Source organism: Doryrhamphus excisus, linkage group LG15, assembly GCF_037039965.1.
Source record: "Doryrhamphus excisus strain RoL-2023G ecotype Guam linkage group LG15, RoL_Dexc_Guam_v1.1, whole genome shotgun sequence".
NCBI classification, from domain to species: Eukaryota; Metazoa; Chordata; class Actinopteri; order Syngnathiformes; family Syngnathidae; genus Doryrhamphus; species Doryrhamphus excisus.
In genome coordinates, this window is record NC_136371.1 from 15484777 (window position 1) to 15509927 (window position 25151).

The following is a 25151-nucleotide window of genomic DNA, read 5'->3' on the forward strand; positions in this document are numbered from 1 at the left end:
TATTTTTCCTCTTAATATTATGAGTTTATTTGCGTAAAAACTTAAAAAATTGGGGACCAATTATGCTCATTTTTGTTGTGGACTCCTATAGAGCAGCTACACGCCATAACCAGGACAGAAAGCTTTCTAGATCTTCCAGAATCTGCACCTATTCCAGCTGTATTTCTTGGGATTTTGTGCTTCCCGCAAAAGAAAACGTCTGTTTTAATTGATTCCACCTACTGGGTCTCTTGGCCCACCCACTCTGCCGTGGTTGGTCACACTCCCTAGTGTTCAGAAGGACTTCCGGTGTTGTGCTGTGAGTTGCTAATCCAACTTTATAGGAGTATAGGATAATACTTGTCGATTTATCTTTTTTAAATGTCCACTTTTAACATACAGTGGTGTGTTCTGGAAGTAGAGACTGGACAGTCCGAAGTTTCTCAAGATGTTACTACAAGACATCTCTCAATGTTAAGTAGCTGTATTATTTTAGCATTAGGTTTTCTACAGCATCAGTCACGTATAATGTGGTCATTACCCATTTTTTAGTGAGAATAGTAGTGTTTAAAACTCTGATAGAGCCACTGATTGTGGTAGGAAATGGCTGTTAGCAACTCCAGACTCAATGAGCTTATAATTTGCACCCCGTTTGCTGTATGCACACTCTATAATGCTACACAGACAAGCGCTTTTGTTCCATTGCTTACACAAAATAAACAGTTAAACAGTAAACATCCTCACAAGGGTCGTGCTGGAGCCTATACCAGCTGTCTTCGGGCAAGAGGCGGGGTACACCCTGGACTGGTGGCCAGCCAATCACAGGGCACAAATAGACAAACAACCATTCACACTCACATTCATACCTATGGACAATTTGGAGTCGCTAATTAGCCTAGCATGTTTTTGGAATGTGGGAGGAAACCGGAGTACCCGGGGAAAACCCACGCATGCACAGGGAGAACATGCAAACTCCACATAGAGGATGGAATCAAACTCCGGTCTCCTAGCTGTGTGGCTTGCGTGCTAACCACTCGACCTCCGTGCAGCAAAGTGACAAAACAGTCCAGTGTTAAATGCAGTTGACAGATTCAAATATTTTTATTTTGATGGTAAGGAATCAGGAATTCCAACCACTTCTGCCTGATGTTTTCCTTGTTAGGAATTGTAAACAAATGAAGCGTTCCCTTACACCAACAGAAACACTTCCTGGGAGACATTGCTAACACCCTAAAGCAGGGGTCTCAAACTCAATTTACCCGGGGTTACTGGAGATAAGATCTGGGTGAGGCTGGGCTTAAAAAAAAGCCAGGTTAAAAAAAACAAACAAAAATATATTTATTAAAAACAGAAAAAAATAAATAAAAAACTTTTGCTTCTGCTATACCCTACACTTTTTCAGGGCTTTGGTTCCGGTTTTCCACAAGACATTCCACTTTTCTCAAATATCTTAATTTTTATTTACTACACAAAATAAGATGAAAAAATAAAGAAAATAAATCAATCAGTAATACATAAATAAAATAATAATAAAACAGTAAATAATAAAAACTAATAAACCACATATAGTAGGTGGGTATGGAAATAATTTTTTTGTCACATAACCTTAACCTTTAACATGAACATTAATGAAACTTAACCCTTCTACCCAATTAGCAAGTTAGCATCGCTACATCTGAAAAAATCGCATCAACTGTGTCCGGTGTGCACAAAGCTATCATTTCTGGGTTTATGATATCAAACATTAAACTTTCATATCAAGATGGGGGGCCTCAAAAAAGCATCCCACGGACCACATTTGGCCCGCGGGCCGCAAGTTTGAGACCTTGCCTTAAAGCTAGTTTTAAGGGAGGGCGGAGAGCGTACCTGGCTTACACCACACGCCCACATAAGGAAGCCTGGCATTCTGTGACATCACAAAGCGCCATCACAAACACCCTCTGAAACCTCAGAGTGTTCAGAGCCATCCAAAAACATTGGAGTGTGGCAAACCTGCAAAAAACAAAACAAAACAATACAGTAGCATATAGAGTACAAATTACTGTGAACAATAATAAGCCTAATTTGCATCTTGGAAGAAGGGAGTCTCTGAAACAAGGGACCGTGATTATGCACACAAAACAGGAAGTGCATTTTCATGCAAAAAGAGCATGCATTGTTAAACAACAAATACTTACGAGTATAATTTAGTATATTCTGGTCAAGCACCACCCTGCAGGATTCAATGTCAGACAGCAAATATCACATAGAAGCCCCATCCCCGAATAAATATATATTTTCTTTTAGTAAATTCTCTCTCTTAATAAGTGACCCTGCAAGATACATATATTTTATATGTATCTAAAAGGACCTGCCAGTGACCCGGTTCCTAGTGCTACTGCTACTTCCTACTGCTTGTGGGAAGTTTTGGGAGCATCCATGTACATTTGCACACAATCCCACAGGGCCCTGATGTTGCCTTCCCCTAAGCCGGTCACCCCTCTGCGCTCAATCAGCTCAAAGAAGAAGGTGTCCTCCTCAAAGAGGGGCTTGGTAAACACCTGGAGGATGTATCTGAGAGGAAGGAGACACGTTATGGAGAACGTAGGAGAAAGTGTTTAGGCTCACAACAAATAAAATAAAGCAGGTAGTCACTTTCTGGCCTCGCCGGTTAATAAGTCCTCGTCTGGGTCCATATCCAGGAGAATGCCGAACTTGTTCATCTTCTGGGGGTCGTATCCTGCATCCATAATCTCCTTCAGTTTTTCCCTCTGCCACGCCATAGGGGACAAATTGGAAAAAAAAAGACAATTTGTGGTTTGGGTGAAGACATTCATTCATTCATTCATTTTCTACTGCTTTTTACTGCCTTTTCCTGTATGCACACTCTATAATGCTACATAGACAACCACTTTTGTTCCATTGCTTACACAAAATAAACAGTTAGGACAACCTCACGAGGATGTCCTTGCAGGGGGTGCTGGAGCCTATCCCAGCTGTCTTCGGGCGAGAGTCGGGGTACAAAAAGGTAAAAAAATTAGGTAAAAAAAAAAGTCGCACTGGAGTATAAGTCGCATTTTTTGTGGGTAATTTATTTTACAAACTACCGTATTTTCTGGACTATAAGTCGCTTCAGAGTATAAGTCGCACAAGGCCAAAAATGCATAATTAGGTAAAAAAAAACATACATAAGTCGCACTGGAGTATAAGTCGCATTTTTTGCGGGTAATTTATTTTACAAACTACCGTATTTTCTGGACTATAAGTCGCTCCAGAGTATAAGTCGCACAAAGCCAAAAATGCATAATTAGGTAAAAAAAACATACATAAGTCGCACTGGAATAAGTCGCATTTTTTGTGGGTAATTTATTTTACAAACTATCGTATTTTCTGGACTATAAGTCGCTTCAGAGTATAAGTCGCACAAGGCAAAAAATGCATAATTAGGTAAAAAAAAACATACATAAGTCGCACAGGAGTATAAGTCGCATTTTTTGCGGGTAATTTATTTTGAAAACTACCGTATTTTCTGAACTACAAGTTGCTCCAGAGTATACGTCGCACAAGGCCAAAAATGCATAATTAGGTAAAAAAAACATACATAAGTCGCACTGGAGTATAAGTGGCATTTTTTGCGGGTAATTTATTTTACAAACTACCGTATTTTCTGGACTATAAGTCGCTTCAGAGTATAAGTCGCACAAGGCCAAAAATACATAATTAGGTAAAAAAAAACATACATAAGTCCCACTGGAGTATAAGTCGCATTTTTTGCGGGTAATTTATTTTACAAACTACCGCATTTTCTCGACTATAAGTCGCTCCAGAGTATAAGTCGCACAAGGCCAAAAATGCATAATTAGGTAAAAAAAACATACATAAGTCGCACTGGAATAAGTCGCATTTTTTGTGGGTAATTTATTTTACAAACTACTTGACCAAAACAGACATTACGTCCTCTTGGAAGGCAAGTTCTAACAATAAAAGAATAGAGAACAGGCTGAATAGGTGTAAGATATGCTAACACAATGGTTATTCAGCTACACAAAAAATAAACATGAACACAAAAGGTGTCCAGTGTTTATGGAATATAAACAGTAAGCTCGCTCTGGAGTATAAGTTGCAGGAACAGCCAACCTATGAAAACAGTGCGACTTATATTCTGGAAAATACGGTATTTCTGATAAAGGAGGATCTGCTAAATATTAATGTATTGACGATTTTGTTTGTTGTTTATGCACCTGCCTACTATTGTTTCAATAATTATTATACACTTTCTGTAAATCCCTGTATCCCGGTACACCCTGGACTGGTGGTCAGCCAATCACAGGGCACATATAGACAAACAACCATTCACACTCACATTCATACTATGGACAATTAACCTAGCATGTTTTTGGAATGTGGGAGGAAACCGGAGTACCCGGAGAAAACCCACGCATGCACGAGGAGAACATGCAAACTCCACACAGAGATGGCCGAGGGTGGAATTGAACCCTTGTCTCCTAGCTGTGAGGTCTGCGCGCTAACCACTCGACCGCCGTGCCGCCCTGGGTGAAGACAATTTCACAAAATAATACAAAAATATTACGCAGGTACAATTTCTATCACGTGGAATCAAATCACGGAACGTCCTGAGTCCTGATACAAGCCGGTTTAAGAAGCACTACAAGAATAGTGATGAATGCCGACATTTGCAGTATCTGATATCATTTATTCTTATATTCCTCATCTATTGTTTTATTAATTAATAAGGTATTATCTCGGAGTGCACAATAATTATCGCGTAAATTATGACATCATACTCATAAATCCGATAACATTGAAAATAGCTCATATAACTGCTCAAATGAGGCTACATTAAATGGAGCTATGGACGTTAACGACGTGAGCTCAGTTGTAAACAAATATTCACATTAAGAGGAAGGACATTTCCAAAATGGGAAAAAAAAATTCCGATCAAGCACACAAAAAACAGCCACCTGAAAACAGCGTTTGTGTGCCCGAATACGGTGCACCTTGCTGGGTCACACTAGGTGGCTCCCTCTGCCCTATACTCTGGTTCTCATTTCACATAAGGATTGATAATGATGGGCACAATTCCTCCAAAAGTGCAGTTCCGCTGTAACGTCCAATCACGTTTAAGAACAAACAATGAATGTTTGGATTACATTTCCGTGCCCTCACAACATCCTGAATGCTATGTCAACAAACATTTCCGTGACAAAGTCTCGCTACACTGGTTTGTATTCATTAACAAACTATTAATAAACTATTTAATAAACTATTTAAAATGTATTCATTGTATGCGACAAATGTAAAGTACTGTGGACGCACAAAAGTTTGAAAAAAACTAAAAAAAAACTAAAGTACTCACAGAACATTTCTGACATATTGCTGTCATAGATGAATAGACGAACAACCATGAAATTGAAGTGAAACCAAGTGCTTTTCTCACAATTTTTTTCCAAATGTTTTTAATTTTAATTTTAATTTTAATTTTAATTTTAATTTTAATTTTAATTTTAATTTTAATTTTAATTTTAATTTTAATTTTAATTTTAATTTTAATTTTAATTTTAATTTTAATTTTAATTTTTATTTGTATTATCTTCCTGCAGCTGTCTCCAAAATCCTGTAAATTTTTTAATTGTATTTTTTTAATTGTATTTTTTATTGTAATTTTAAATTTTAAATTTTAAATTTTAAATTTTAAATTTTAAATTTTAAATTTTAAATTTTAAATTTTAAATTTTACATTGTAAATTGTAAATTGTAAATTGTAAATTGTAAATTTTAAATTTTAAATTTTAAATTTTAAATTTTAAATTTTAAATTTTAAATTTTAAATTTTAAATTTTAAATTTATTATCTTCCTGCAGCTGTCTCCAAAATCCTGTACATTAACAGAGCAAAACCATGCAATAAGAGTGTCTTGATGAACAAAGAGTCATGCGGAAGAAGCACATATGGAAAAGCCATACGGACAAGGAATACAGCGCTGTGGACTCGTGAAACTAAATTATTTAGACATAACAAGAGGCGCTATGCATGGTGGATGAAGGACACAGCTGCCCACAGTAACATTTGGTGGTGGTTCCATCATGCTATGGGGCTGTGGGGCCAGTGAAGGTACTGGATATCTTCAAGTTGAAGCTGGCATGGATTCCAGTCAGTATCAGGAGATTCTTCCCAACAGTGATGAAATTGCTCGAATTCTACTAAGGCATTCATGCAGAGGAACAAGTAGATCTAAATATCTTAGATCTAAATATTATTATAAATCTGTGGTATGATTTAAAGCAGGTTGTCCATGTTTGGAAACCATCAAACCTGACTCAACTGGAGATGTTTTGGAAAGAAGAATGGTCCAAAATACCTTCAACCAGAATCCAGGCCCTCATTGGAATCTATAGGAAGCATTTACTGTATTTTCTAGACTATAAGTCGCTCCGGAGTATAAGTCGCACAAGGCCAAAAATGCATAATTTGGTAAAAAAAAAAAAAACATACATAAGTCGCACTGGAGTATAAGTCGCATTTTTTGCGGGTAATTTATTTTACAAACTACCGTATTTTCTAGACTATAAGTCGCCCCAGAGTATAAGTCGCACAAGGCCAAAAATGCATAATTAGGTAAAAAAAAAAACATACATAAGTTGCACTGGAGTATAAGTCGCATTTTTTGCGGGTAATTTATTTTACAAACTACCGTATTTTCTAGACTATAAGTCGCCCCAGAGTATAAGTCGCACAAGGCCAAAAATGCATAATTAGGTAAAAAAAAAAACCATACATAAGTCACACTGGAGTATAAGTCGCATTTTTTGCGGGTAATTTATTTTACAAACTACCATATTTTCTGGACTATAAGTCGCTCCAGAGTATAAGTCGCACAAGGCCAAAAATGCATAATTAGGTAAAAAAAAACACACATAAGTCGCTCTGGAGTATAAGTCGCATTTTTTGCGGGTAATTTATTTTACAAACTACCATATTTTCTGGACTATAAGTCGCTCCAGAGTATAAGTCGCACAAGGCCAAAAATGCATAATTAGGTAGAGAAAAACATACATAAGTCACACTGGACTATAAGTCGCATTTTTTGCGGGTAATTTATTTTACAAACTACCGTATTTTCTGGACTATGAGTAGCTCCAGAGTATAAGTCGCACAAGGCCAAAAATGCATAATTAGGTACAAAAAACATACATAAGTCGCACTGGAGTATAAGTCGCATTTTTTGCGGGTAATTCATTTTCCAAACTACCGTATTTTCTAGACTATAAGTCGCTCCAGAGTATAAGTCGCACAAGGCCAAAAATGCATAATTAGGTAAAAAAAAACACACATAAGTCGCTCTGGAGTATAAGTCGCATTTTTTGCGGGTAATTTATTTTACAAACTACCATATTGTCTGGACTATAAGTTGCTCCAGAGTATAAGTCGCACAAGGCCAAAAATGCATAATTAGGTACAAAAAACATACATAAGTCGCACTGGAGTATAAGTCACATTTTTTGCGGGTAATTCATTTTCCAAACTACCGTATTTTCTAGACTATAAGTCGCTCCAGAGTATAAGTCGCACAAGGCCAAAAATGCATAATTAGGTAAAAAAAAACACACATAAGTCGCTCTGGAGTATAAGTCGCATTTTTTGCGGGTAATTTATTTTACAAACTACCATATTTTCTGGACTATAAGTCGCTCCAGAGTATAAGTCGCACAAGGCCAAAAATGCATAATTAGGTAAAAAAACATACATAAGTCGCACTGGAGTATAAGTCGCAGTTTTTGCGGGTAATTTATTTGACAAACTACCGTATTTTCTAGACTATAAGTCGCCCCAGAGTATAAGTCGCACAAGGCCAAAAATGCATAATTAGGTAAAAAAAAAAACATACATAAGTCACACTGGAGTATAAGTCGCATTTTTTGCGGGTAATTTATTTTACAAACTACCATATTTTCTGGACTATAAGTCGCTCCAGAGTATAAGTCGCACAAGGCCAAAAATGCATAATTAGGTACAAAAAACATACATAAGTCGCACTGGAGTATAAGTCGCATTTTTTGCGGGTAATTCATTTTCCAAACTACCGTATTTTCTAGACTATAAGTCGCTCCAGAGTATAAGTCGCACAAGGCCAAAAATGCATAATTAGGTAAAAAAAAACACACATAAGTCGCTCTGGAGTATAAGTCGCATTTTTTGCGGGTAATTTATTTTACAAACTACCATATTTTCTGGACTATAAGTCGCTCCAGAGTATAAGTCGCACAAGGCCAAAAATGCATAATTAGGTAAAAAAACATACATAAGTCGCACTGGAGTATAAGTCGCATTTTTTGCGGGTAATTTATTTGACAAACTACCGTATTTTCTAGACTATAAGTCGCCCCAGAGTATAAGTCGCACAAGGCCAAAAATGCATAATTAGGTAAAAAAAAAAAACATACATAAGTCACACTGGAGTATAAGTCGCATTTTTTGCGGGTAATTTATTTTACAAACTACCATATTTTCTGGACTATAAGTCGCTCCAGAGTATAAGTCGCACAAGGCCAAAAATGCATAATTAGGTACAAAAAACATACATAAGTCGCACTGGAGTATAAGTCGCATTTTTTGCGGGTAATTCATTTTCCAAACTACCGTATTTTCTAGACTATAAGTCGCTCCAGAGTATAAGTCGCACAAGGCCAAAATGCATAATTAGGTAAAAAAAAACACACATAAGTCGCTCTGGAGTATAAGTCGCATTTTTTGCGGGTAATTTATTTTACAAACTACCATATTTTCTGGACTATAAGTCGCTCCAGAGTATAAGTCGCACAAGGCCAAAAATGCATAATTAGGTAAAAAAACATACATAAGTCGCACTGGAGTATAAGTCGCATTTTTTGCGGGTAATTTATTTGACAAACTACCGTATTTTCTAGACTATAAGTCGCCCCAGAGTATAAGTCGCACAAGGCCAAAAATGCATAATTAGGTAAAAAAAAAAAACATACATAAGTCACACTGGAGTATAAGTCGCATTTTTTGCGGGTAATTTATTTTACAAACTACCATATTTTCTGGACTATAAGTCGCTCCAGAGTATAAGTCGCACAAGGCCAAAAATGCATAATTAGGTACAAAAAACATACATAAGTCGCACTGGAGTATAAGTCGCATTTTTTGCGGGTAATTCATTTTCCAAACTACCGTATTTTCTAGACTATAAGTCGCTCCAGAGTATAAGTTGCACAAGGCCAAAAATGCATAATTAGGTAAAAAAAAACACACATAAGTCGCTCTGGAGTATAAGTCGCATTTTTTGCGGGTAATTTATTTTACAAACTACCATATTTTCTGGACTATAAGTCGCTCCAGAGTATAAGTCGCACAAGGCCAAAAATGCATAATTAGGTAAAAAAACATACATAAGTCGCACTGGAGTATAAGTCGCATTTTTTGCGGGTAATTTATTTTCCAAACTACCGTATTTTCTAGACTATAAGTCGCTCCAGAGTATAAGTCGCACAAGGCCAAAAATGCATAATTAGGTAAAAAAAAACATACATAAATCGCTCTGGAGTATAAGTCGCATTTTTTGCGGGTCATTTATTTTACAAACTACCATATTTTCTGGACTATAAGTCGCTCCAGAGTATAAGTCGCACAAGGCCAAAAATGCATAATTAGGTAGAGAAAAACATACATAAGTCACACTGGACTATAAGTCGCATTTTTTGCGGGTAATTTATTTTACAAACTACCGTATTTTCTGGACTATAAGTCGCTCCAGAGTATAAGTCGCACAAGGCCAAAAATGCATAATTAGGTACAAAAAACATACATAAGTCGCTCTGGAGTATAAGTCGCATTTTTTGCGGGTAATTTATTTTACAAACTACCGTATTTTCTAGACTATAAGTCGCTCCAGAGTATAAGTCGCACAAGGCCAAAAATGCATAATTAGGTAGAAAAAAACACACATAAGTCGCTCTGGCGTATAAGTCGCATTTTTTGCGGGTAATTCATTTTCCAAACTACCGTATTTTCTAGACTATAAGTCGCTCCAGAGTATAAGTCGCACAAGGCCAAAATGCATAATTAGGTAAAAAAAAACACACATAAGTCGCTCTGGAGTATAAGTCGCATTTTTTGCGGGTAATTTATTTTACAAACTACCATATTTTCTGGACTATAAGTCGCTCCAGAGTATAAGTCGCACAAGGCCAAAAATGCATAATTAGGTAAAAAAACATACATAAGTCGCACTGGAGTATAAGTCGCATTTTTTGCGGGTAATTTATTTTACAAACTACCATATTTTCTGGACTATAAGTCGCTCCGGAGTATAAGTCGCACAAGGCCAAAAATGCATAATTTGGTAAAAAAAAAAAAACATACATAAGTCGCACTGGAGTATAAGTCGCATTTTTTGCGGGTAATTTATTTTACAAACTACCGTATTTTCTAGACTATAAGTCGCCCCAGAGTATAAGTCGCACAAGGCCAAAAATGCATAATTAGGTAAAAAAAAAAAACATACATAAGTTGCACTGGAGTATAAGTCGCATTTTTTGCGGGTAATTTATTTTACAAACTACCGTATTTTCTAGACTATAAGTCGCCCCAGAGTATAAGTCGCACAAGGCCAAAAATGCATAATTAGGTAAAAAAAAAACCATACATAAGTCACACTGGAGTATAAGTCGCATTTTTTGCGGGTAATTTATTTTACAAACTACCATATTTTCTGGACTATAAGTCGCTCCAGAGTATAAGTCGCACAAGGCCAAAAATGCATAATTAGGTAAAAAAAAACACACATAAGTCGCTCTGGAGTATAAGTCGCATTTTTTGCGGGTAATTTATTTTACAAACTACCATATTTTCTGGACTATAAGTCGCTCCAGAGTATAAGTCGCACAAGGCCAAAAATGCATAATTAGGTAGAGAAAAACATACATAAGTCACACTGGACTATAAGTCGCATTTTTTGCGGGTAATTTATTTTACAAACTACCGTATTTTCTGGACTATGAGTTGCTCCAGAGTATAAGTCGCACAAGGCCAAAAATGCATAATTAGGTACAAAAAACATACATAAGTCGCACTGGAGTATAAGTCGCATTTTTTGCGGGTAATTCATTTTCCAAACTACCGTATTTTCTAGACTATAAGTCGCTCCAGAGTATAAGTCGCACAAGGCCAAAAATGCATAATTAGGTAAAAAAAACCACACATAAGTCGCTCTGGAGTATAAGTCGCATTTTGCGGGTAATTTATTTTACAAACTACCATATTTTCTGGACTATAAGTCGCTCCAGAGTATAAGTCGCACAAGGCCAAAAATGCATAATTAGGTAAAAAAACATACATAAGTCGCACTGGAGTATAAGTCGCAGTTTTTGCGGGTAATTTATTTGACAAACTACCGTATTTTCTAGACTATAAGTCGCCCCAGAGTATAAGTCGCACAAGGCCAAAAATGCATAATTAGGTAAAAAAAAAAACATACATAAGTCACACTGGAGTATAAGTCGCATTTTTTGCGGGTAATTTATTTTACAAACTACCATATTTTCTGGACTATAAGTCGCTCCAGAGTATAAGTCGCACAAGGCCAAAAATGCATAATTAGGTACAAAAAACATACATAAGTCGCACTGGAGTATAAGTCGCATTTTTTGCGGGTAATTCATTTTCCAAACTACCGTATTTTCTAGACTATAAGTCGCTCCAGAGTATAAGTCGCACAAGGCCAAAAATGCATAATTAGGTAAAAAAAAAAACACATAAGTCGCTCTGGAGTATAAGTCGCATTTTTTGCGGGTAATTTATTTTACAAACTACCATATTTTCTGGACTATAAGTCGCTCCAGAGTATAAGTCGCACAAGGCCAAAAATGCATAATTAGGTAAAAAAACATACATAAGTCGCACTGGAGTATAAGTCGCATTTTTTGCGGGTAATTTATTTGACAAACTACCGTATTTTCTAGACTATAAGTCGCCCCAGAGTATAAGTCGCACAAGGCCAAAAATGCATAATTAGGTAAAAAAAAAACATACATAAGTCACACTGGAGTATAAGTCGCATTTTTTGCGGGTAATTTATTTTACAAACTACCATATTTTCTGGACTATAAGTCGCTCCAGAGTATAAGTCGCACAAGGCCAAAAATGCATAATTAGGTACAAAAAACATACATAAGTCGCACTGGAGTATAAGTCGCATTTTTTGCGGGTAATTCATTTTCCAAACTACCGTATTTTCTAGACTATAAGTCGCTCCAGAGTATAAGTCGCACAAGGCCAAAATGCATAATTAGGTAAAAAAAAAACACACATAAGTCGCTCTGGAGTATAAGTCGCATTTTTTGCGGGTAATTTATTTTACAAACTACCATATTTTCTGGACTATAAGTCGCTCCAGAGTATAAGTCGCACAAGGCCAAAAATGCATAATTAGGTAAAAAAACATACATAAGTCGCACTGGAGTATAAGTCGCATTTTTTGCGGGTAATTTATTTGACAAACTACCGTATTTTCTAGACTATAAGTCGCCCCAGAGTATAAGTCGCACAAGGCCAAAAATGCATAATTAGGTAAAAAAAAACACACATAAGTCGCTCTGGAGTATAAGTCGCATTTTTTGCGGGTAATTTATTTTACAAACTACCATATTTTCTGGACTATAAGTCGCTCCAGAGTATAAGTCGCACAAGGCCAAAAATGCATAATTAGGTACAAAAAACATACATAAGTCGCACTGGAGTATAAGTCGCATTTTTTGCGGGTAATTCATTTTCCAAACTACCGTATTTTCTAGACTATAAGTCGCTCCAGAGTATAAGTCGCACAAGGCCAAAAATGCATAATTAGGTAAAAAAACATACATAAGTCGCACTGGAGTATAAGTCGCATTTTTTGCGGGTAATTTATTTGACAAACTACCGTATTTTCTAGACTATAAGTCGCCCCAGAGTATAAGTCGCACAAGGCCAAAAATGCATAATTAGGTAAAAAAAAAAAACATACATAAGTCACACTGGAGTATAAGTCGCATTTTTTGCGGGTAATTTATTTTACAAACTACCATATTTTCTGGACTATAAGTCGCTCCAGAGTATAAGTCGCACAAGGCCAAAAATGCATAATTAGGTACAAAAAACATACATAAGTCGCACTGGAGTATAAGTCGCATTTTTTGCGGGTAATTCATTTTCCAAACTACCGTATTTTCTAGACTATAAGTCGCTCCAGAGTATAAGTCGCACAAGGCCAAAAATGCATAATTAGGTAAAAAAAAACACACATAAGTCGCTCTGGAGTATAAGTCGCATTTTTTGCGGGTAATTTATTTTACAAACTACCATATTTTCTGGACTATAAGTCGCTCCAGAGTATAAGTCGCACAAGGCCAAAAATGCATAATTAGGTAAAAAAAAACACACATAAGTCGCTCTGGAGTATAAGTCGCATTTTTTGCGGGTCATTTATTTTACAAACTATCGTATTTTCTGGACTATAAGTCGCTCCAGAGTATAAGTCGCACAAGGCCAAAAATGCATAATTAGGTACAAAAAACATACATAAGTCGCACTGGAGTATAAGTCGCATTTTTTGCGGGTAATTCATTTTCCAAACTACCGTATTTTCTAGACTATAAGTCGCTCCAGAGTATAAGTCGCACAAGGCCAAAATGCATAATTAGGTAAAAAAAAACACACATAAGTCGCTCTGGAGTATAAGTCGCATTTTTTGCGGGTAATTTATTTTACAAACTACCATATTTTCTGGACTATAAGTCGCTCCAGAGTATAAGTCGCACAAGGCCAAAAATGCATAATTAGGTAAAAAAACATACATAAGTCGCACTGGAGTATAAGTCACATTTTTTGCGGGTAATTTATTTGACAAACTACCGTATTTTCTAGACTATAAGTCGCCCCAGAGTATAAGTCGCACAAGGCCAAAAATGCATAATTAGGTAAAAAAAAAAAACATACATAAGTCACACTGGAGTATAAGTCGCATTTTTTGCGGGTAATTTATTTTACAAACTACCATATTTTCTGGACTATAAGTCGCTCCAGAGTATAAGTCGCACAAGGCCAAAAATGCATAATTAGGTACAAAAAACATACATAAGTCGCACTGGAGTATAAGTCGCATTTTTTGCGGGTAATTCATTTTCCAAACTACCGTATTTTCTAGACTATAAGTCGCTCCAGAGTATAAGTTGCACAAGGCCAAAAATGCATAATTAGGTAAAAAAAAAACACACATAAGTCGCTCTGGAGTATAAGTCGCATTTTTTGCGGGTAATTTATTTTACAAACTACCATATTTTCTGGACTATAAGTCGCTCCAGAGTATAAGTCGCACAAGGCCAAAAATGCATAATTAGGTAAAAAAACATACATAAGTCGCACTGGAGTATAAGTCGCATTTTTTGCGGGTAATTTATTTTCCAAACTACCGTATTTTCTAGACTATAAGTCGCCCCAGAGTATAAGTCGCACAAGGCCAAAAATGCATAATTAGGTAAAAAAAAAAAACATACATAAGTCACACTGGAGTATAAGTCGCATTTTTTGCGGGTAATTTATTTTACAAACTACCATATTTTCTGGACTATAAGTCGCTCCAGAGTATAAGTCGCACAAGGCCAAAAATGCATAATTAGGTACAAAAAACATACATAAGTCGCACTGGAGTATAAGTCGCATTTTTTGCGGGTAATTCATTTTCCAAACTACCGTATTTTCTAGACTATAAGTCGCTCCAGAGTATAAGTCGCACAAGGCCAAAAATGCATAATTAGGTAAAAAAAAACACACATAAGTCGCTCTGGAGTATAAGTCGCATTTTTTGCGGGTAATTTATTTTACAAACTACCATATTTTCTGGACTATAAGTCGCTCCAGAGTATAAGTCGCACAAGGCCAAAAATGCATAATTAGGTAAAAAAAAACACACATAAGTCGCTCTGGAGTATAAGTCGCATTTTTTGCGGGTCATTTATTTTACAAACTATCGTATTTTCTGGACTATAAGTCGCTCCAGAGTATAAGTCGCACAAGGCCAAAAATGCATAATTAGGTACAAAAAACATACATAAGTCGCACTGGAGTATAAGTCGCATTTTTTGCGGGTAATTCATTTTCCAAACTACCGTATTTTCTAGACTATAAGTCGCTCCAGAGTATAAGTCGCACAAGGCCAAAATGCATAATTAGGTAAAAAAAAACACACATAAGTCGCTCTGGAGTATAAGTCGCATTTTTTGCGGGTAATTTATTTTACAAACTACCATATTTTCTGGACTATAAGTCGCTCCAGAGTATAAGTCGCACAAGGCCAAAAATGCATAATTAGGTAAAAAAACATACATAAGTCGCACTGGAGTATAAGTCGCATTTTTTGCGGGTAATTTATTTGACAAACTACCGTATTTTCTAGACTATAAGTCGCCCCAGAGTATAAGTCGCACAAGGCCAAAAATGCATAATTAGGTAAAAAAAAAAAACATACATAAGTCACACTGGAGTATAAGTCGCATTTTTTGCGGGTAATTTATTTTACAAACTACCATATTTTCTGGACTATAAGTCGCTCCAGAGTATAAGTCGCACAAGGCCAAAAATGCATAATTAGGTACAAAAAACATACATAAGTCGCACTGGAGTATAAGTCGCATTTTTTGCGGGTAATTCATTTTCCAAACTACCGTATTTTCTAGACTATAAGTCGCTCCAGAGTATAAGTTGCACAAGGCCAAAAATGCATAATTAGGTAAAAAAAAACACACATAAGTCGCTCTGGAGTATAAGTCGCATTTTTTGCGGGTAATTTATTTTACAAACTACCATATTTTCTGGACTATAAGTCGCTCCAGAGTATAAGTCGCACAAGGCCAAAAATGCATAATTAGGTAAAAAAACATACATAAGTCGCACTGGACTATAAGTCGCATTTTTTGCGGGTAATTTATTTTACAAACTACCGTATTTTCTAGACTATGAGTTGCTCCAGAGTATAAGTCGCACAAGGCCAAAAATGCATAATTAGGTACAAAAAACATACATAAGTCGCTCTGGAGTATAAGTCGCATTTTTTGCGGGTAATTTATTTTACAAACTACCGTATTTTCTAGACTATAAGTCGCTCCAGAGTATAAGTCGCACAAGGCCAAAAATGCATAATTAGGTAGAAAAAAACACACATAAGTCGCTCTGGCGTATAAGTCGCATTTTTTGCGGGTAATTCATTTTCCAAACTACCGTATTTTCTAGACTATAAGTCGCTCCAGAGTATAAGTCGCACAAGGCCAAAATGCATAATTAGGTAAAAAAAAACACACATAAGTCGCTCTGGAGTATAAGTCGCATTTTTTGCGGGTAATTTATTTTACAAACTACCATATTTTCTGGACTATAAGTCGCTCCAGAGTATAAGTCGCACAAGGCCAAAAATGCATAATTAGGTAAAAAAACATACATAAGTCGCACTGGAGTATAAGTCGCATTTTTTGCGGGTAATTTATTTGACAAACTACCGTATTTTCTAGACTATAAGTCGCACAAGGCCAAAAATGCATAATTAGGTAAAAAAAAAACATACATAAGTCACACTGGAGTATAAGTCGCATTTTTTGCGGGTAATTTATTTTACAAACTACCATATTTTCTGGACTATAAGTCGCTCCAGAGTATAAGTCGCACAAGGCCAAAAATGCATAATTAGGTACAAAAAACATACATAAGTCGCACTGGAGTATAAGTCGCATTTTTTGCGGGTAATTCATTTTCCAAACTACCGTATTTTCTAGACTATAAGTCGCTCCAGAGTATAAGTTGCACAAGGCCAAAAATGCATAATTAGGTAAAAAAAAAACACACATAAGTCGCTCTGGAGTATAAGTCGCATTTTTTGCGGGTAATTTATTTTACAAACTACCGTATTTTCTAGACTATAAGTCGCTCCAGAGTATAAGTCGCACAAGGCCAAAAATGCATAATTAGGTAAAAAAACATACATAAGTCGCACTGGAGTATAAGTCGCATTTTTTGCGGGTAATTTATTTTCCAAACTACCGTATTTTCTAGACTATAAGTCGCTCCAGAGTATAAGTCGCACAAGGCCAAAAATGCATAATTAGGTAAAAAAAAAACATACATAAGTCGCTCTGGAGTATAAGTCGCATTTTTTGCGGGTCATTTATTTTACAAACTACCATATTTTCTGGACTATAAGTCGCTCCAGAGTATAAGTCGCACAAGGCCAAAAATGCATAATTAGGTAAAAAAACATACATAAGTCGCACTGGAGTATAAGTCGCATTTTTTGCGGGTAATTTATTTTCCAAACTACCGTATTTTCTAGACTATAAGTCGCTCCAGAGTATAAGTCGCACAAGGCCAAAAATGCATAATTAGGTAAAAAAAAACATACATAAGTCGCTCTGGAGTATAAGTCGCATTTTTTGCGGGTCATTTATTTTACAAACTACCATATTTTCTGGACTATCAGTCGCTCCAGAGTATAAGTCGCACAAGGCCAAAAATGCATAATTAGGTAAAAAAAACATACATAAGTGGCACTGGAGTATAAGTCGCATTTTTTGCGGGTCATTTATTTTACAAACTATCGTATTTTCTGGACTATAAGTCGCTCCAGAGTATAAGTCGCACAAGGCCAAAAATGCATAATTAGGTAGAGAAAAACATACATAAGTCACACTGGACTATAAGTCGCATTTTTTGCGGGTAATTTATTTTACAAACTACCGTATTTTCTAGACTATGAGTTGCTCCAGAGTATAAGTCGCACAAGGCCAAAAATGCATAATTAGGTACAAAAAACATACATAAGTCGCTCTGGAGTATAAGTCGCATTTTTTGCGGGTAATTTATTTTACAAACTACCGTATTTTCTAGACTATAAGTCGCTCCAGAGTATAAGTCGCACAAGGCCAAAAATGCATAATTAGGTAAAAAAAACATACATAAGTCGCTCTGGAGTATAAGTCGCATTTTTTGCGGGTAATTTATTTTACAAACTGCCATATTTTCTGGACTATAAGTCGCTCCAGAGTATAAGTCGCACAAGGCCAAAAATGCATAATTAGGTAAAAAAAACATACATAAGTCGCACTGGAGTATAAGTCGCATTTTTTGCGGGTAATTTATTTTACAAACTACCGTATTTTCTAGACTATAAGTCGCCCCAGAGTATAAGTCGCACAAGGCCAAAAATGCATAATTAGGTAGAAAAAAACACACATAAGTCGCTCTGGCGTATAAGTCGCATTTTTTGCGGGTAATTTATTTTCCAAACTACTTGACCAAAACAGACATTACGTCCTTTTAGAAGGCAAGTTCTACCAATAAAAGAATAGAGAACAGGCTGAATAGGTGTAAGATATGCTAACACAATGGTTATTCAGCTACACAAAAAATAAACATGAACACAAAAGGTGTCCAGTGTTTATGGAACATAAACACTTTTTTCATTTATAAATCGCTCTGGAGTATAAGTCGCAGGAACAGCCAACCTATGAAAAAAAGTGTGACTTATAGTCCGGAAAATACAGTATTTCTGATAAAGGAGGATCTGCTAAATATTGACCTGCCTACTATTGTTTCAATAATTATTACACACTTTCTGTAAATCCCTGTATCCCGGTACACCCTGGACTGGTGGCCAGCCAATCACAGGGCACATATAGACAAACAACCATTCACACTCACATTCATACCTATGGACAATTTGGAGGCGCCAATTAACCTAGCATGTTTTTGGAATGTGGGAGGAAACCGGAGTACCCGGAGAAAACCCACGCATGCACGGGGAGAACATGCAAACTCCACACAGAGATGGCCGAGGGTGGAATTGAACTCGGGTATCCTAGCTGTGAGGCCTGTGCACTAACCACTCAACCGCCGTGCAGCCTACAATAAATATTAAATAACAATAAACCAAACATCACCACAACTTAAAATACCTGGCAGACATGTAAGCAAATAAGATTACAAAAGTGCCTAATTATCGTTTTATGAAACGCTGGCAGAGCTTTCACGATTAAATAGTGGCGAAGGCATAAGACGAAGGCATGCATAAGAAATCCATAAGCATAAGAAATTCCAGTTTTCTACAAAGGGCAGGTCCCTCGTTGCTATTGTTTGTGTTCCCTTGTCTGTTGTAGGGTTGACTGACTCGTCTTCGGCCGAGTTTCTTGGATAAACTCGCTGTATTATGTTGGGTCTTCCTTATATGGGCATGCCCACTTGCGCAATGACTCCCAGGCAATGTTTGCAACGAATGTGAGTCAAAACAAATTTTGTTTAGCTTCGGCCGATGATTCCCGGCCTGCAAGCGAAAAATATGCTAATCCGCCAGTAGCACTTTGGGGGGGGCTGGAAATAGGGAATCCAAGCAAAATGTGCAGGAAGAGGCGCAGAGACTGAAAGGTCTGAAAAGCTTTCTGTTTGAGTTATCGTTTCAGTGTCCTGTGTTTATTTTGTACCGTTAGACAAAAGGGGCCCGGCAAATATCCAGAAGTCCTCGGGAGCACTTGGGAGTGTGACCAATCACAGCAGAGTGGGCATGGCGGGAGGTGTAAATTACACACACCGTTTGGGCTGGAGGCAGGGAATCCAAGCAAAATTTGCAGGAAGAGGCGCAGAGACTGGAAGGTCTAAAAAGCTTTTTGTTTGGGTTATCGTGTCTCAATACAAAGGTCCCAAAATGAATATAATAGGTCCTCTTTAATGATATTAACCTTATAAATCTGTGAAAATGTTGTTGAACGCCAACATCGATAAACCAATCAGAGCGCCGCCATTCTTATTTTGAAGGCCGGAAGCTTGCCTAGCCTAGCCATAGCCGTCCTAGCATCCTGAAATGCTGGTTTATTTATTTTGTTTTGACTTCCCTGATTTTGACTATTTAAAGGAAGTCTGACGTAACGCAAATTAAATCAATTTCAGGATCCGAAAATAAACAAACGTTAAAAATTTTATGTTGACATTGTCGTCAACTATATTTCAGTGTCACGTGCCTGCTAGTATATTGCGCCATTACATCATTGATTCTCGACTAAGGATCGACCGATACATCAGTTGGCCGATATATCGGGCCGATATTTGCGTTTTTTTCTTGTATCGGTATCGGCCGATACGTGCGTGGGTTCGCCGATGTATTTTTCCGCCACATGATTTACAGTCAGGCAGCTGCCCCAGCGGCAGAGGACCCGGCAACAGACGTAGTCGCGGTACCCCGCCCCCACTGTTGATATCGGCCCAAGCAAAATCGGCCACCGGCTAAGGGTGATGGAAAAAAATCGGCATCGGCCCCCCCCCCAAAAAAATATCGGTCGATCCCTATTCTCGACCCTCCAAGCGAAAAACTTGTTTGGTTCGACGCGTGTTGTATTAATGAGTTATCTTATACAGCAAGGATCGACCCGATATTTGCGTTTTTTCCTTGTATCGGTATCAGCCGCGTGGGTTCGCCGATGTATTTCTCCGCCACATGATTTACAGTCAGGCAGCTGCCCCGGCGGCAAAGGACCCCGCAACACACGTTGTCGCGGTACCCCGCCCACACTGTTGATATCGGCCCAAGCAAAATCGTCCATCAGCTAAGGGTGATGGAAGAAAATCGGCATCGGCCCCAAAAAAAACATATTGGTCGATCCCTATTCTCGACCCTCCAAGCGAAAAACTTGTTTGGTTCGACGCGCGTTGTATTAATGAGTTATCTTATAAAAGCTTGATTTTCTAACGTAAATTAAATCAATATTAGGATCCGACAATAAACAAACGTTAAAAATTTTGTACCTGCTGGTATATTGCGCCATTACACAATGCGCCATTACATCATTGATTCTCGACCCTCCAAGCGAAAAACTTGTTTGGTTCGACGCGCGTTGTATTAATGATTTATCTTATAAAAGCTTGACTTTCTAACGCAAATTAAATAAATTTCAGGATCCGACAATAAACAAACGTTAAAAAATTTGCGCCATTACATCATTGATTCTCGACCCTCCAAGCGAAAAACTTGTTTGGTTCGACGCGCGTTGTATTAATGATTTATCTTATAAAAGCTTGACTTTCTAACGCAAATTAAATCAATTTCAGGATCCGACAATAAACAAACGTTAAAAAATTTGCGCCATTACATCATTGATTCTCGACCCTCCAAGCGAAAAACTTGTTTGGTTCGACGCGCGTTGTATTAATGATTTATCTTATAAAAGCTTGACTTTCTAACGCAAATTAAATCAATTTCAGGATCCGACAATAAACAAACGTTAAAAATTTTGCGCCATTACACAATGCGCCATTACATCATTGATTCTCGACCCTCCAAGCGAAAAACTTGTTTGGTTTGACGCGCGTTGTATTAATGAGTTATCTTATAAAAGCTTGACTTTCTAACGCAAATTAAATCAATTTCAGAATCCGACAATAAACAAACGTTAAAAATTTTGCGCCATTACATCATTGATTCTCGACTCTCCAAGCGAAAAACTTGTTTGGTTTGACGCGCGTTGTATTAATGATTTATCTTATAAAAGCTTGACTTTCTAACGCAAATTAAATCAATTTCAGGATCCGACAATAAACAAACGTTAAAAATTTTGCGCCATTACACAATGCGCCATTACATCATTGATTCTCGACCCTCCAAGCGAAAAACTTGTTTGGTTTGACGCGCGTTGTATTAATGATTTATCTTATAAAAGCTTGACTTTCTAACGCAAATTAAATCAATTTCAGGATCCGACAATAAACAAACGTTAAAAATTTTGCGCCATTACATCATTGATTCTCGACCCTCCAAGCGAAAAACTTGTTTGGTTTGACGCGCGTTGTATTAATGAGTTATCTTATAAAAGCTTGACTTTCTAACGCAAATTAAATCAATTTCAGAATCCGACAATAAACAAACGTTAAAAATTTTGCGCCATTACATCATTGATTCTCGACTCTCCAAGCGAAAAACTTGTTTGGTTTGACGCGCGTTGTATTAATGATTTATCTTATAAAAGCTTGACTTTCTAACGCAAATTAAATCAATTTCAGGATCCGACAATAAACAAACGTTAAAAATTTTGCGCCATTACACAATGCGCCATTACATCATTGATTCTCGACCCTCCAAGCGAAAAACTTGTTTGGTTTGACGCGCGTTGTATTAATGATTTATCTTATAAAAGCTTGACTTTCTAACGCAAATTAAATCAATTTCAGGATCCGACAATAAACAAACGTTAAAAAATTTGCGCCATTACATCATTGATTCTCGACCCTCCAAGCGAAAAACTTGTTTGGTTCGACGCGCGTTGTATTAATGAGTTACCTGCAAGCAAATGAGCGCCCAGGGGACAGAACATTGGACCACACCCAGGCAGTTCCTGGTTTTTTTTTTTTTTTTACAGTTTTTTTTTCAAACCTTAGCATAGTAGGCAGCAGGCGGCGAGAAAAAAGGCACGCCGGCCTCCATCATCGTATGCGTTGTGGACAGGATGTCACTCGTTCTCAGCGCAACGTGCTGAATCCCTGCACCCCCGTGCTCCTCCAAGAAGACGTCTACCTGGTTGCGCCCTGAAATCAGACCCGGATCATATTGTTGCTAAGAGATTTTTCAACAACTAGGTGTTGTTTGTGCCGTACCGTTATCAAGCAGTGATTCCGCGACAACAAACTTGCAGTTGAGCTCGTGTTTATCGTCGTAGGGAATGCCCAGACTCCTTTTGTTAGATTTTGAGTACTCCATTGCGGCCAATCGGATTCCCTTCCCTCTGTGATGGATAACAAATCCATCGTCCATGTTGTCATTTCTACAAAAAAAGCACAAACACATTAAGACACCCTGAGCAGGGAATCAAACATCTCAGTGTTAAGTTAGCGTCTTACCTATTAATAAAAAACCTCTGAAAGGTAAAAATCTTCTCGTACCACCTCATGGTCTCCTGACTGGTCCCAACGGGGCACGCAAGAGCGATGTGGTCCACATGTATGTCATCTCCAAAAGTGCCGTGGTCTTCGTCGACGACGACGTCAAAACCAGGCAAAAAGCCGCCCTTGTACTTTGTCTTGTCGATTAACGTGTGGCAGACATTCCCGAAAATCGATTTAACAATGGCGTAAATGACTTCACCGTGCTGGTCGCGGATAGTCGTCGGAGGAACCAAGAAGGCGCAACCCAGGCGCTGCATAGCATCAAATGACGCGTGAACGTCGTCAACCTCGAAGCAAACGTTGCGCACGGTGTCCACCGGGTAGAGCGGACTGATGTCGTAGAGGCATCCCGTCGGCTGATCCCAGTTCAGCGTTTCTGTATCGACTTCTGGATTTCCATTCAAAGTGGAGACACTTTGGCGTCCTTCCCTCTCGTTGACAATAAAAACCGCAGACCCGGTTCTGAAGACTAACTGTCTGCTGCGGTTTGTCAGTCTCGTCGCGATTAATTGGAATTGAAATTTGGAGACAAAGTCGTTGGTGATTTTGTCCACATTGGAAACGTGGAGAGAAATGTGGTGCAGCCTTTCCAGGTAGGTCGCCATGTTTGTTATGACTTAGGGCGGGGATGGTGTCCTTTTATGAAGAACACGTTTGTTGACTTAAGTCATTTATTCTAATGTCGGCGGTAATAATACTTGCTAATTAACCACCATGTTTTGTTTTATGTGTTTTCATATTATTCTCACACTGTTGAACTTTTGTATGAACCCCAATGCTGTTGTTATGAAACTATTTTTGCACTCTTTAAAACTATATACAGGCTAATCGCAATAATATCTTTAAAAGTTAACTTATTTAGTTATATATTATTTTAGTTATATAATATATTTAGTCTATAAAATATATATAGAGTTGATTAGATTGTCAATTGTGGCCTGTTGGTCCACTCCTCTTCAATGGTTGCGCAAAGTTGCTGGATATCAATTGGAACTGATCCTCGCTGTTATATACGTCGTATATATACCTGTGAGGTGGGATGGATTATGCTCACTATCAAACATTTGGACAGATTTTTTACAATATTTGAAATACATTTTAATATTGTTTAATGAATTTGAGATCTTTGAGTCCATCTCGTGAAAAATGGGAGCAAAAACAAAAGTGTTTTGTTTATATAATTTTGGAGTATATTATATAGAATTCAGTGCATACAACATAAAATATTTCAAGAATGTATACAATAAATTCTCATATTTTTTTTTTTTTAGCTTACAGCTAACAAACATTAAATATGAAAAACTATCAAAAAGTAGCCACTCCACACAGAGATGGCCGAGGGTGGAATTGAACTCAGGTCACCTAGCTGTGAGGTCTGCGTGTTAACCATATATAGAGTATATATAGAGTTGATCACATTGTCAATTGAGGACTGTGGAATGTTGGTCCACTCTTCTTCAATGGCTGCGCAAAGTTGCTGGATATCAATGGGTACTGATCCTCGCTGTTAGGGTTAGCAGATTTTTGAACGATATTTGAAATAAATTTTAATATTGTTTATCTGGAATGAATTCAAGATCTTTGAGTCCATCTCGTGAAAAATGGGAGCAAAAACTATAGATATATATTTATATATTTTTGGAGTATATTTGATAGAATTCACTGCAACATAAAATATTTCAAGAATGTATAGAATAAATTTGCATTATTTTTTTTTTTGCCAAAAAGTTTTTTAGTCAAAAAGTAGTATATTTTTGGTATATATTTTTGGTATATATATGTATATACAGTAAAGTCTCGTTATATCGATATCCTCGGAGTCGGAAAAAATACCGATATAACCGGACTATCCATATATCCGATCCTGCGCCAAACACATGCCACGAACGCCAGCATGTACATATGAAAAACAGTGATTATTGCAAGCGATAAAAAGATATCTGAATACAACACAATTAAATACATGTATTTGTACGCTTGTGTCTTCGTTGGAATAGGTGTGTATGCTATGTCAGTTGGTTCTTCTGTTGCAGGCATGTGTTTGGCCAGCTATGTGGGGCGGGTTGAGCATGACCTGTGAACCAGGAAGTGCGGGAATCGGTGTGTGTGCTGCGCTCTGGTGGTGGAAGTGTGAAAAATAAAGTTGACTGGAAGCAGCCGTTCGCCGTGTTCTTTTTTGGTATTGAAATCCTTAAGCAAAGATTGATTTAAGC

At 37.3% G+C, this 25151-nt stretch overlaps 1 protein-coding gene across 1 annotated transcript; it reads right to left on the bottom strand.

Annotated features, from left to right (window-relative positions):
* Positions 1-1056: 1056 nt before the first annotated feature.
* On the bottom strand, positions 1057-23543 carry LOC131104625 (4-hydroxyphenylpyruvate dioxygenase-like protein). The gene is made up of 5 exons (XM_058051991.2): positions 22894-23543; positions 22651-22817; positions 22430-22581; positions 2614-2729; positions 1057-2532 (listed from the first exon to the last, which is right to left on the bottom strand). The coding sequence occupies exons 1-5, from the start codon at positions 23541-23543 to the stop codon at positions 2367-2369; spliced, it is 1251 nt and encodes a 416-aa protein (XP_057907974.2). The 3' UTR covers positions 1057-2366.
* Between the last annotated feature and the right edge of the window lie 1608 nt (positions 23544-25151).

Bases quoted from the DNA above. Each gene is read 5' to 3' on its own strand.
- LOC131104625 (XM_058051991.2), bottom strand. From the start codon at position 23,543: ATGGCGACCTACCTGGAAAGGCTGCACCACATTTCTCTCCACGTTTCC. The intron at 22,582-22,650 runs GTACGGCACAAA...GTCTGATTTCAG, and splicing joins GGAATCACTGCTTGATAACG to GGCGCAACCAGGTAGACGTC. The intron at 2,533-2,613 runs GTGACTACCTGC...CCTTCCTCTCAG, and splicing joins TTAACCGGCGAGGCCAGAAA to ATACATCCTCCAGGTGTTTA.